The sequence below is a fragment of the Ahaetulla prasina genome, chromosome 1 (assembly GCF_028640845.1).
Source record: "Ahaetulla prasina isolate Xishuangbanna chromosome 1, ASM2864084v1, whole genome shotgun sequence".
Taxonomy (NCBI): Eukaryota; Metazoa; Chordata; class Lepidosauria; order Squamata; family Colubridae; genus Ahaetulla; species Ahaetulla prasina.
In genome coordinates, this window is record NC_080539.1 from 286289363 (window position 1) to 286303735 (window position 14373).

The following is a 14373-nucleotide window of genomic DNA, read 5'->3' on the forward strand; positions in this document are numbered from 1 at the left end:
GGAGGAAGAACAGCTGGAGCCTCTTCCAGATGCACATACAGTATGTGCAGAACAGTTAGGAGAGGGGAACAACAGAGGACAAGGAGTTGACTAGGGAAGCAAAGCACACGTGGATGCTGAATGGCCCCTCCCTGGGTGGGGAATAAATAGAAGGAAAGGGGAGTGGTTGTTGTAGGAGACAACAGTTTGTATTTCTGAAGATTTTGCTCATTGTGTTTTGTGCCACAAAGATTGCTTGCCAGAACTTAATTTGCAGCCTTTCAACTGGGAGCTCACAGCCTTGTAATTATCACAAGGAACTGAAAAGGTCTGTTATTGCAGTTAACTCTTTGACGGACTACTGCCTGGACTTTTCGGTGGGTGAATGGAATTAATTCACAAGAGGTAAATAAAGAGGGGTTTTTCATGACAAGGAGTCTGTTTCTTGCTTCTGCTAAGGCTGGGTCAGAACATTTCTTTGATAACTGGTATGCACAAAGAAGTTTATAGAGCTAGGTATGATAACTCAAGAAGCTTGTACATTCAGAATTAAAAGAGGAGGGGATTGCTAAATTTAAGGACTTCAAGACTGATTCCTAAAAAGTCATATAAATGTGAATGTTTATTTCTTACCTTTGCAAAAAGGAAATGTGGGCCTCACATCTAAATAGCAGGATGTTTAGTATTCACTGAAACATATCCCTTACGAGGGAGTAAAATGCACTGAACTCACTGACACTTACTTAAGCTTGCAAATTTGCCTGTTTAGGATAGGACAAGATTATATATTTTTTAAAAGAAAATTGTTTGACTAAGAATTATATCTTAAAATGTGAATTACAATTTTCTGAATTTTCTGTTAATATATATTTATAGGTACAAAAAGATGCTGTATGAAAAGAAATGGATTTTTTTTTCTGTGTAAATTTGTAAAATCTTCTATAAAAGATGTACATTTGGATTCAAATTTTCAGGCAAGATATTATATGGGATGTCATTAAAGGCAATCAGTGAACTTGCCAAATTACAAAGTGGGGAAAGGAAGCTGTGTCTAATCATGGATTGATGCCGTAAGAACATTCCTGCATTGCAGAATATACTATACATATGTGTTAAGCTTTTTTCTTTTAAATAAAACCTCAAATTAATGCAGGCCATAAAATAAAAGATGAGGCCTGTAAAGCATGGATTGATTTCTGATAGTCCCATTCAAATGATGGTGATAAACAAGAGGAGATATGCTAAGACCAACATTTTCCGGGGGAAAAATAAGTCTAAAAAGCATCCTTTTGTATACATACATACCCTAAGACATACTTTACTTTAATCAAAACATAAACAGACTTTTATAGCTTATTTTACATATAAAATTCTGTTATGTCTGTGTTTTTTTTAAAAAAACACACATTAGAAGTTTTACTTATTTGTCTCATTATTACTAACTGGCTCTGAGGCTGGAAAGTTGCCCTTTTGGCATTTGAGTATGATTCATCCATTTGCCAAATTCATGGGCTTTAGGATGGATGTGACATGTTAGCCAAATACTGGGGCCCACAAGTTCCTCTCTGGAATTTTCAGCAGGAGTAGAAAACAAGCTGGTCCTTCAAACATTAAGTGGGATGTAATCTATGGCTGGCAAAGCAAACGCAGCATAAACAGTTGCTACTTTCAGATGTCCATCTCAACCAGTTTCTTACTTATCAAAACAACTGTAGTACTGTACTGGTGCCAAAAACGGTGGCAGGCACTCACACATGTATACAATTTCAGCATGCAGTTGATATGAATCATTAAACGTTTAAGTATCTCCAATTCTGTGAAATGAATGGATTCCTATCCATTGCTAGACTACATATATGCTGTGATTTTTATCTTTGGCTTCAAAATCCTTGATAGTGTTTACTCTTTTATGTCTTCTTACCCTGAGATTATCCTTTCTCTCTGCTTGGCATGTTCTCTCTCATATCTTGATAAGGCCATCTCATAAAGTGTGCGTTTCCCATTAAATCTCTGAAACATTCCTGATCAAAACTACCTACAACCACCAAACTGAAAAAACATGACATTGAAAGGCACACTTCTCCTCATCTGTCTTGTCCCCCATCTTTTTCTTATTGAACTGCTTACTGTACCAGTTGACAGCACCTGGTCAGAACTTCAGAAATTAGACAGGGTTGGCCCTGATTAGAACTTGGGGGCACCTTGGAATTTTAGGGCTGTTAGCCACCATGTGATGTTGAATCAACAATACAGAGGAAGTGAATAGTAAATCTCTGCAGAACTGTCAAAAACCCGTATAGATGTAGACTCTAGGACTGTGATGGCGAATCGGTGGCATGCGGGCCAAAGGTGGCTTGCAGAGCCCTCTCTGTGGGCATGCATGCTATCGCCAACTGCTCTTCTTCCGGCAAGCGCATGCATGCCGGCCAGCTAGTCTTTACAGGCGCTGGAGCGCCGGAAAATGGTCTGAAAATGGCCTGAAAATGACCCCCAAAATTGCCTGAAAATTGTCTGAAAAAAAGTCTGAAAACAGTCTGAAAAACAGCCAAAATGGCCAAAAAACAGGCATGCGTGCACTGGCCAGCTGGTCTTTGGGTTTCCGGTGCTCTGGCATGCACAGATTCCATATGCTGTGTAAATTAATAACATATCAGCGCTTATGTCACTTACTCAATTCAGAGATGCTTCCAACGCAAGTTGCCAGGAGAGATTGTTCTAAAGTCCGAAGTTCTAGCTGGGCATAAGCATCAGCTCTTCCGTTGCTGCATATCGATCCATCGTTGTAAGGGCTGAAGTAGGCAGGCAGAGAAAGCACACCTTAAAAAGCCAGAGAAAAGGAGCCTATTAGGAAACACTAGGACAAAATAAATATATCTGTACTGAAAATGTAATGCAGTTCTATAGGACTTCCGTAATACATGCAGACAACAGTCAGTTTCAACATGCAGAGCAGTGTCTCCGAAGCTTAGACCCTTAGCCCAGGGATGGGATTCAGGCAGTTTGGACCGGTTCAGGCGAACTGGATGCTAATTTTACATCTGTTTTGCTGAACCGGTAGTTGCAAGGACTGGCTGACCCCTGCCACTCTGTCCTTCCTCTTTCCCTGCCACCCCACCCTGCCCCTCCCAGGAGTCTCCACGAGGCCTGTTTTGGATGTCAAGGAAGTGCAGTGCCCACACGGAGGCAAAAAATGGGAGGACAAAAAACGGGCCTCCTGGAAGTTCCAGAAGTCTGGAAATGGGCCTGTTTCCGGCCCCCGGAGGGCCTCCAGAGCCCGGAGGAAGCTGTTTTTGCCCTCCCAGAGGCTCGAGGAAAGCCTCCAGAGCTTGGGGAAAGCGAAAATGCCCACCCCACTGCTGTGGTGCAGGAGGCGGAGCAGGCCATGCCCACCATGGCCACGTCCGCCCAGCAACTTGGCAGAGAACCGGTTGCTAAATTTTTTGAATCCCACCTCTGCCTTAGCCAATGTGATACCCATGTTCATCTACCACACTCTCTGCATCGAACCACAATGTTCATTAATGGGAAGTAAATCCAATGGCCCAACTAATTAGCTTCCAAGTAATATGTAATTATCGAAATCAAACATACCACAGTCAAATAAGTAGATCAGATCCTCTCTATCTTGTTATGATTCCCCATCACTTAAGAATGATGGGAAGGAGAAATATATAACTAGAGAGCTTCCAGAACCTTAACATTTGTAACTCTGTGTCTCATGTTAACCGTAAAACCATGAGTTTATGTTTATTAGGGCTGTGAAGCATATTAGCATAAGTGAAACATTCCTTTTTTAAGCAGAGAGGCAGTTGTATTCATCAAGATGCCTGGGACATCTGCAAGAGCTTTCCTAGATTATCTTTGCATTTGTGTGCATGTACCCACAAGACCTCTGCAACTGCCAGTGGATTCTGCTTCAATAGTTCAGTGAAGAGTGCTTTGCTTCGCCAACACACTGCACAAAGCTCTTCTTTCAGGGCTTTGCACAGTTATTGCAATATTTAAGCTTTTACTGTACTTCTATTACAATTAAAAAGGGGGATTCTGAGTTTGCTGGGGCTTATAACACATAACAATTCCTTTACAGAGATGTAATGGACTAGCTTTGTTTCATGCTCCTGAGTTTCTTCAATTAATCGAACTTTGCACCTTTCATTTGATTTCTGACATTATGTGGTATTTATTTATTTATCTGATCTATATAGCCATCCATCTCACTTTCGTGTGACTCTAGATATCTTGTTGTTGTTGTTAGTTGCGAAGTCATGTCCGACCCATCGCGACCCCATGGACAACATTCCTCCAGGCCTTCCTGTCCTCTACCATCTACCATCTACCATCTAGATATCTTAGAATACAGCAAATAAAATACATAATATAAAACAAAAATAAAAATGCATAGCAGCTGGACATGATCTAACCTAACACCCATGCAACCAAGAACAGGCTCTAATCCATACCTACAGCCCCAAGCTCAAGCACAAGACCACGTTTTGCAGGCTTTACCAAAGGCCAACAGGGAGGGGGCCGATCTAATCTCTAGGGGAATGATGTTCCAAAGAGTGGGTACCACAACAGAAAAGGCTCTCATTCTGGTCTCCACCAGACAATATTGCCTATTTGATGGTATCTGATGGGATAGAATGGGTAGAAACAATTGGGGACAGGAGACAGAATCCCATAAGTACATATGTGTTATAATCCAATATGCATAACTCTATGTAATTATCATACATTTAAAAGGCTGCTCAATTCATCAACAACTCTGGGTGGTGTACATCAGAGGTGGTATTCAGCAGGTTCTGACCAGTTCTGGAGAACCAGTAGCGGAAATTTTGAGTAGTTCGGAGAACTGGTAAATACCACCTCTGACTGGCCCCGCCCCCATCTATTCGCTGCCTCCCGAGTCCCAGCTGATTGGGAGGAAATGGGGATTTTGCAGTTTCCCCTGGAGTGGGATGGGAATGGAGATTTTACAGTATCCATCCCCTGCCACGCCCACCATGCCATGCCACACCCACCAAGCCACACCCACAGAACTGGTAGTAAAATTTTATGAATCCCATCACTGGTGTACATAATTAAAAACATGGGTATCAAACATCAGAGAGAAAAAAAAGTCATTCAGGCGGAGCAAACATCCATTAAAAGCCCATAAAATCCCTCACAAAGGGAACCCACATTCCACCATAGCCCAGAACCTGATGGGAAAAAAAGCCAGGGCTTCAGAACTTGTTTAAAATATGTCAGAGTCAAAATCATGAAAATCTCAGATTTATGCAACAGATATGAGGGATGTTAACCTAATTTGTCTAACAGTACCATTTTTGTCAGATTCTTGAGCTTATTGCTGGCTTAGCTGAATTCAATAGAAATAGTTTTAAAGTATGCTTTACAATTGATGTGGTAGAGCTTCAGAGCACACTGAAGGTAAGACAGAAGTGAGAAATGAACCCTAAACATCTAATTGAGTTATCATTCCTAGGTACCTATATGTGCTCTGCATATCGGTTCTTCATAATTTGCCCAAAATTTAGATGACACAGCTTCTAACTGGACCATTTACCCCTCACACAGAAAGTTAGAAGTATTAAGTGGAACATAGATTTTGCTGATAATTTGTAAGGGGCCTTCTTCATTTTCATTCTGGCAATATGCAGAAGAGCTGCAATGGCTCCCTATTGGGTTATCAAATCACATCCTGCAAAAATATCCCAAAGATTGAAGTTACAACTGCACCAAGTTACACAGATAACAATTCACATTTCTGGCTTTGTCTGCAATCAGATAAGAGCATTGGTGACAATCTACTGCTAGTTGCCAAAATGGAGAAGATTCAATTGAAACCAGGTAAATAAAAATCAGTGGTAGAATTCAATTTTTTTACTACCAGTTCTGTGGGCGTGGCTTGGTGGGCATGGCAGGGGAAGGATACTGCAAAATCTCCATTCCCATCCCACTCTGGGGCCAGAGGTGGTATTTGCTGGTTCTCCAAACTACTCAAAGTTTCCACTATCGGTTCTCCAAAATCTGTCAGAACCTGCTGAATAGCACCCCTAATAAAAATGTGCTGATTTATTTATTGACTAAAACTGAAGTTCATAACACCAAATAGGGCAAAAAAAAAGTCTAGATTGTGGCTACAATTGTGTGTTGGTGCCCCAAGTAACAGAAATTATATTAACACCAGTTAGTGGATCTCTTAGGTCAGTTTTTTTCACCAGCCGATTTGTTTGGATATCTGGACTTTGTTCTTTTGCAAGAGAAAGCCATTGAAAATTCTATCCTTAACAGCATAATCAAATTATTAAAAAAAAGTACTAGTGCCAACCAGAAGTGTATTCATAAATTACACTAAATTGTGCTGTAAAGGAATTTGTTGGCTAAAATACAGCACAGAATGAAATGTTCCCGAGGGCTGTAAATTGTGTTAGATTGTGGTTATTTTTACTACACATTTCATATCCAGACTAATGCCAGCAGTGCTCTGTTATCTCTCACATCTCCTCTAAGGTCCACTGATTCTGGCTATAAATGCATCATTTAAATTGACAATTAACAAAGCAACATCTGTATAAAGCATATTGTATATCTCTGTAATACCACCATCAAGACTACATTGAGCAAAAATACTTTCTGGCAGTTCCCAAAGCCTTTGAAATAGCAGTTGAGAATTAAGCATGTTTATTCTATCTTAATATAAGAAACCTGTTCATGAAACTTTTTTCTCCAGCACATTTAAAAGACATGCGCACAGAGCGGAATTCCAATAACCCATTTTTTAAAAATGAAATGATTTAGCTTTTTTTTTTTGAAAAAAAATATTGCCTACAACGTGATACTTTTTAAAACAGCCAACATGTTCCCAGTTTCCATTTTCCTAGCCAAAATCTGTTCAGCAGGAAGAAAAAACTGGTTCCCTTTTTTCGTAACGTCCTTCCCTTTTAACAGTACTATACTCGGTTATTTCAAATAAAGAGCTTGAATATAGTTGAGAGGGAAAAAAAACTATTTGGTATCTTTGGGATCAGCAGTTTCATTTTAAGGGGCAAACATTAATGCATATTTGCATTTAATTTTCAGTTTTGTAAAGTGTTTCTGCATGTGTGAAGTGATAATTAGAGATTCAGAAGAGATGCAGAGAGTGCATTTAATGTTTTCTTTCCATACTGATGAAAATCTCTTTCTTGAAGCTAATACATGGGCATGATGGAAACCCTACTGGTTATTCCTGAAAGTTATCCCTATCTCCCAGAAAACAGAATACCAGAATTGGAAGGGACCTTGGAAGTCTTCTAATCCAACCTCTGCTCAGAGAGTAGACCCGTGACCCGTGATGGCAAACCTATGGCGCGCGTGCCACGGGTGGTATGTGGAGCCATATCTGTGGGCACCTGAGCATTGCCCTAGCTCAGCTCCAGTGCACATGTGTGCACTGGCCAGCTGATTTTTGAGCCTTCCGGGCCCACGGGAAATCAGGAAATGGGCTGTTTCCAGCCTCTGGAGGGCCTCCGGGGGATGGGGAAAGCCGTTTTCACTCTCCCCAGGCTCCTACAAAGCCGCTGAAGTCTGGGGATAATGAAAAATGGGCCTTCTGGGCCCACCAGAAGTTGGGAAATGGGATGTTTCCAGCCTCTGGAGGGCCTCCGGTGGGGGGAATGCTGTTTTCGCCCTCCCCAGGCTCCTAGAAAGCCTCTGGAGCCTGGGGAGAGAGAAAAATGGGCCTTCCGGACCCACCATGCCAAAAGTGGGGGGACCATGGGAGGGGTCTTGTGTGCATGCGTGGCGGTGGGGTGCACTGAATTATGGGTGTGGGCATGCATGTGCGTAACACCCCCCCCGCACTTCCCCCCACTTTTGGCACACGATGGCAAAAAGGTTAGCCATCATTGCCCTATACCATTCTGGACAAATGACTGTCCAATCTCTTCTTTAAAAAGCTCCAGTGCTGGAGCACTCATAACTTTTGGTGGCAAGCCATTTTTTGATTAATTATTCTCATTTTCAGGAAATTTCTCCTTAGTTCTAGATTGGATCTCTCCTTGGTAAGTTTCCATAAATTACTTCTTGACCTTGGGTTAGGTTTAGGTTTATGCTTTGGAGAATAGGTAAACCTCCTTCTCTGTGACAGTCCCTCAAATATTGAAAGACTGCTATCAGGACTTCTCACTGTTGGGACTAGACATACTGAGTTCCTGCAACCATTCAGTGTATATTTTAGCCTTCAACCTCTTAGGGTTTGGCAGGTGTTGTGAAGATGAGCTAACTGGGAATAAATGCAGAGAAAGCCTGTGGACAATCTGTGGTCTGCAGACCATGGACTGAATGCTACTTTCATGCACAAGAATTACAAGGGTTTTCTGGACCCCAATAAGCCTTATAAACAGACTTAGAAAATTAAAACCAGGAGAAAAAATAATCCAAGAAAAATGCTTAATCAAGAAGTGTAATTGCCTGTTCAGAAAAATCAAAAAGAAAATGAAAATAAATGCAATGTTGGAAGACTGAAAAGACCCAAGGGTTAGAGGGAATGTGGAGCAGTTGGCCTTTAGGGAAATGGCTAAGTCTTGGAGTCATTTTATGAACAGGTAACTCTCTCGCTCACTCACACACAGCAGCCATTCTCCAATAGTGAGAAAATTCTCACTGTTCTCAAATATATTTGCTTTAGTATTTCAACTGTATTCAGCAGCCTAAAGAAATTGTTAAGCCCTGTAGTTGATGAGATGGAGGTCAGAGCACTAAGTAAAGACATTAGACATGCAGTACCTGAGCATGTTTGTCAGCCTTTGTCCTAAAAAGCAGCTTTGTAGATCAGAAACAGCACTCTGAATTGTGCCTGACAATTTAAATGGCAGCCAATGAAATATAATCAGTATAACTGCAGAGGGCTCTGAGGCAAAGGTGAAATCCAAAAATTTTCCCTACCAGTTCTGTGGGCATGGTTGGTGATCGGGTGACTGGGTGGGCATGGCCAATAACAATAAATAATAAAAATAATAAAGTATACAAAACAATAAGAGGTTCCAAAAACCAACTTTCACACTTTACACACACACACAACACAACTGACTCACACACAATGTAAAAGCAGCTGCATTTCACCCAAAATGCCTCCTGCAACAAGCAGGAACCTCACACAACCACAAAAAGCTCAAAAACCAACTTTCACACTTTACACACACACAACACAACACAACTGACTCACACACAATGTAAAAGCAGCTGCACGCAACACAACACAACTGACTCACATACAATGTAAAAGTAGCTGCACTTCACCCAAAATGGCCCCTGCAACAGGAACCTCACACTTTCACACTTTACACACACACACCACAACACAACTGACTCTCACACACACGCACAAAATGCCACATACAGCTTTGTGAGATTTTGTCTGTTTGTGTAGTTAGAGTGAAACACTACAGAAACACACCAAATCTCAGAAAGCTGCATAAATATTTTATTTTATTATTTTATTTATTTATTTTTTTAGATCAGGGGTCTCCAACCTCAGTAACTTTAAGGTTTGTGGACTTCAACTCCCAGAGTTCCTCAGCCAGCAAAGTAGGCAGATTGAGTTGTTCACGAGGAGATGGATTTTAGGCAGACAGAGTCAGTTGCTAACTGATGCAACTGATTACAGTAGCTGAAGTAAAGCATGGCTTTGCCAGCCCAAAAGGAGCAGTAATTATAGGTAAGTGAAGAGGGGGCATTGGGTGGGGGCTCTTGTAAGTGGGGGCTGTTAAAAAGTGGTTTTAAAAGCCTGTGATGATCAGGAAACTCATCTGGGATTGCCAGAGGAAAAAAAGATTTTAAAAGCTCCTCTGACGATCCCAGCTGAAATTCCCTCATCAGCCCAGAACCTTTTAAAAAGATTTTTTCTACAAGCTCTTTGGCTGAAGAGCTTGTCGAAAACATGTTTTTTAAGGTTCTGGTGATGAGGAACTGAGCTGGGATCGCCAGAGGAACCTTTTAAAACCATTTTTTCCTCTGGCGATCCCAGATGAGGTTGTTAAAAAAAAGAGTTTAAAGGCTCTGACGATCCCAGCTGAGCCGTGGGATCATCAAAGGCTTTTTTTTTTACTTTTAAAGGCATGTTTTCGGCTGAAGAAAAACTGCTTTTAAAAGTAAAAAAAAACAAACCTCTGATGATGGTGTGGCTCAGCAGAGGCAGGTGGTGGGGCCAGGGATTTTTGCTACTGGTTCTCTGAACCACCAGCCGCCATCGCTACCGGATAGGGCGAGCCAGTCCAAACCGGGAGCATTTCACCCCTGCTCTGAGGTTTGTCTTGGGTAATAATTTTTCAACATTTTTACACCATCTGTAACTGTGTTTTGCAGAAGTCATCTACCCTGCAGATTAATATCAGCAAGAAAATACAAGTCTTAATAAGTTCCTCGTTAATTAAGTTTGCATAATCCAAACTTTCTCTCTATGTCATTGTTTCCCAATCTTTGCAGCTTTAAGATGGGGAATTCAAGTCCCAGAATCCCCCAGCACACATCTTAAATCTGCCAAGACTGAGAACTATTGCTCTATGTAATGGCTTATGCAGGTCTGTCTCAAGGATTATGTGACTGGGTAAGCTCCCATTCTTGCTCCAGCTCCTGCCAACCTAGCAGTTTGAAAGCATGCAAATGCAAGTAGATAAATATATCCTAAGAGGTGGGAAAGAAACTATATTCTATGTTGTTATAGTCATGCCAGCTGCATGATCACAGAAGCATCTTCAGACAATGTCTATGGAGATTCTCAGTCATCCAGGTCATGGTTGTCCCAAAGTTGCTTTTTCAAGAGGCAACTGGACTTTCTTGTTTTTCTTTGAAGACATTTCGCTTCTCATCCAAGAAGCTATGCCTGAGAATTTCATAGATTCTCATAGCTATTCACTTTGGGATGAACACCCCTTTTGAATGGTGTGGGAACATGAATGGATTTCCAGAAAAACTGCAGACTACAGGAACCATTTGCGCTTCAGTCTGAGATGTAGACAACACAGACTTACCCCAATACTCTGTGCCTGTGTTCAATAGTGAAGGGACCAAGGGCAGAAAGCATCCTGCAGAAAGCACAGCTCCACAACACAGTCCTTTCAGCAGTTCCAAGAAGGCTCCACCATGCCCATTTCCACTACTCAGGTGACCCTGAGGGCACAGACAAAACTCTAACCTAATTTGATCTCTGTTGTATTCTCACCCTCCTAATCCATAGCTTAGAGTCGTATCTTTTTATGATAATGGAAGTTTTAGTCCAACATATTTTATAGAACAATTCTAGTCTGCTGCTTTTTTAAGTTTATCGCTCATCCTAAGCAGCCGCTCCTCCTTCAGCCTCTATGAATTTAGTGCATATATTGGAATTCTGATTTAGTCTTTAGGATTATTACTTGAAGGACAGTTGATACTCCTCAGTGTGATGGCTTCACCTTCCAAATGTTTCTTTCAATGGTCTCTAAGCCTATTGATTACATTAATTTTGAAATATACATGTTCAATATTCTGGGTGAGAAGTGAGGATGATCACTATATGCTGGTATTTACAAGTGAGCTTTGGGTAGCGATATTTAACAGTGTGCAGGAATTTTTTTGTAGCAAATAAAACATTCTAATCCAATTGAAAATTTAACTCCATTGTGGAATTTGGCCAAACCATCAAGAATGAAACCCTTATACAAAGCGTGCCAAAATATTTTAAGAGACCACAAATGGTCAGAGCTTCCATTCATGTGCCTTTCACATCACACCAAAAGCGCATTGTCCTACTACCCGATTCTGAAATGCTGAAATTCTAATTCAGTACTGTGTCCTGAGGCAGAAACTCCACCTGCTCATCAAACCCACTTCCTGGAGCTCATTCCTTCCTCCATGGGAATCTCTCAGGCAAATACTTAAATTCTGGCAGATTTATGAACTCTGATTAAATCTCAATCATAGTTAATCAAACCTTATAAAAATCTAAAAGTCCAAGCACTTCCTTAAAGATTAACAATGACACTAATAGCAGTAGAAGTAGCAATTAACAAATAATGGTATACAGTTGATTTTACTATCTAGCACAAGTAGGTGTAATAATAAATTTGGTAGAATTATCATGCAGCAATCAGAACTATATTTTTTAAAAATTAGGAACATATATCTTTCCTGACTGGATAACCTTGTTCTTCTTGCTGTTATTGGTACAACTTTCCAGAAGTCATATCAACATAGCAAAGGGTGTTGGAACTGTAACTCAACTAAATATATGAGATTTTCCACATCTCCTATAGAGAGAGCTCAAGTTGATTTATGTAATACAGCTTTAGCATGGAAATTTGGAAAAAGTGGTCTTTGAGAAATGATATCGTGATTTTGATTCCTTTGTGTAAGTTTCTTTAAATTTCTGAAAATCAAGTAATAATTATATTGATTACAACTTTTTAGTCAATTACCATTTGAATAATATCAAAGAAATGAAAATGAAGATACAAAAGAGTGACAAAGGGGGGCTCCAGAATGAAATCAGATGTTTTCTGTCTATAAGTTTCAGAGCAGCTATATTGACAAAATACAGACTTTCCTGGGGGGGGGGGGGAATAGACCTAAGTGTTATAAATGGTTGTCTTGCCAGGTATGGGACTGAGTTGATAATGTAAACCATTTCTGATGGGAAAGAATGATCTTTATGTTCTTTACTATATTTATTTTATATCACCTTTTCGTTTGCTGCTCCATGATTTGCAACTCTATATATGTCTATTCATAAAAAAAATTCACTGGCTTAGATCCTAGATTGAAGACACATCTGCTCCTTAGAAAACAGCCCTTCAATGAACCCAATCTTCTCTGTGAATAAAGGCTTCTTTATTAAATGGAGCAGAATATTAACATCTACATTAGCGATAGTTTTCAATGGCATGTATTGAGGTATACCTTTTAGCCTTAAAACAGTGCTAATTTATTTGGTCCTTTCTGCATAAAGTTAAGCAAGCAAATAGTTAGTGATCAGGGAATTTCCAAATATTTTGAGGGTGATATTGCTGTGTCTTTCACAAAATTTTGCAGACGTTTCCATTGTAACATTCTGATGTCTGAGGGTAAAGATCAGTGGTGAAATCCAAATTTTTTTACTACCAGTTCTATGGGCGTGGCTTGGTGGGCATGGTGTGGCTTGGTGAGCGTGGCAGGGGAAGGATACTGCAAAATCTCCATTCCACTTCACTTCAGGGGAAGGATATTTCAAAATCTCCATTCCCACCCCACTCTGGGGCCAGCCAGAGATGGTATTTGCCAGTTCTCTGAACTACTCAAATTTTCCGCTACCAGTTCTCCGAACTGTTCAAAATTTTCGCTACCGGTTCTCCAGAACCTGTCAGAACCTGCTGGATTTCACCCCTGGTAAAGGTTCATTCTCCGAACTTGTGAGTTGGTTTCCGAACGTTTTGTAACCAGGCTAGGTAACATCTTCAGTGGAGTTTAGGGGATGTCAGTGTCAGTGTTCTTAAGGGCTTCAGGAGTTGCCCTTATAAACAGAAAAACCACATCCCCTAAACTCCACTGAAGATGTTATCTAGCCTGGTAACGAAACATTCGGAAACCAACCCACAAGCTCAGAGAACGAACCTTCACCCTCATTCTACACCCGAGCTACAGATATTCACCACTATTTTGATGTTGGCTCCTTGCTTTATCTGTCTTTCTTTATTTCACTATCCAAAAGCAAATGACCAAGAAGAAAATAATTACCTGCTGTCTGTTGAGAGACAGCAATATGGGCTCTCTTCTGAAGTGTCTTTGATTGTCCCAACGGTTCGTATGTGTATGTAATGGCCCTTTCTGCCTTTATATGTCATGAATGTAAAACTAAACTTGCAATTTCCTATTCATGTATAGATTATTTGTAAGACTGCTATTTAGCTACTAAGTTAACAGTTAAGATGTTCCTCTCAAACGTATGTAATTCCCTCAATGCCATGAATGCCGTCATAATCTGTTGTAAGAGCATGACAAAGAGCAACGAGGATATTAAGCAATTGTTAAAGTTTTAGTGAACGAGTCAACAATTCAGACAAACTATTCAGCGTAGAGTGTCTGCTTCCTTTTTATAAAAAATATTTTTCTCCAAAAAGGTTGGGTACCAGACCTGATGTGTTCAGCTTTTTATATTAAGAAAAACATTTTAAAAATAAGTTTTGGTTTTAATTGTAGTTCAATCAAGTCAACGTACAACGAGGTCTTCCTTCATTTTATCTCCATAATAGCAAACCTCCCATGAGGTAATTTGGATTCAGACAGAATGTCTGGTTCAGGATGCACCAAGGATTCTGTGGCCAAGTAGAGATTTGAACTTGGGTTTTCCAGTTAAATTCATGAAGTTAGGCACAAAAACATTCATATACACATATATTCCTA

The 14373-nt window shown here is 40.4% G+C and overlaps 1 protein-coding gene across 1 annotated transcript in view; it reads right to left on the reverse strand.

Annotated features, from left to right (window-relative positions):
- ABTB2 (ankyrin repeat and BTB domain containing 2) overlaps positions 1 to 14373 on the reverse strand; it is a 188605-nt gene that overhangs the window by 65626 nt on the left and 108606 nt on the right. Inside the window, exon 2 of the mRNA XM_058161634.1 lies at positions 2650 to 2796. Coding sequence (XP_058017617.1) covers positions 2650 to 2796 — 147 coding nt within the window. The remainder of the gene's footprint in view (positions 1 to 2649; positions 2797 to 14373) is intronic.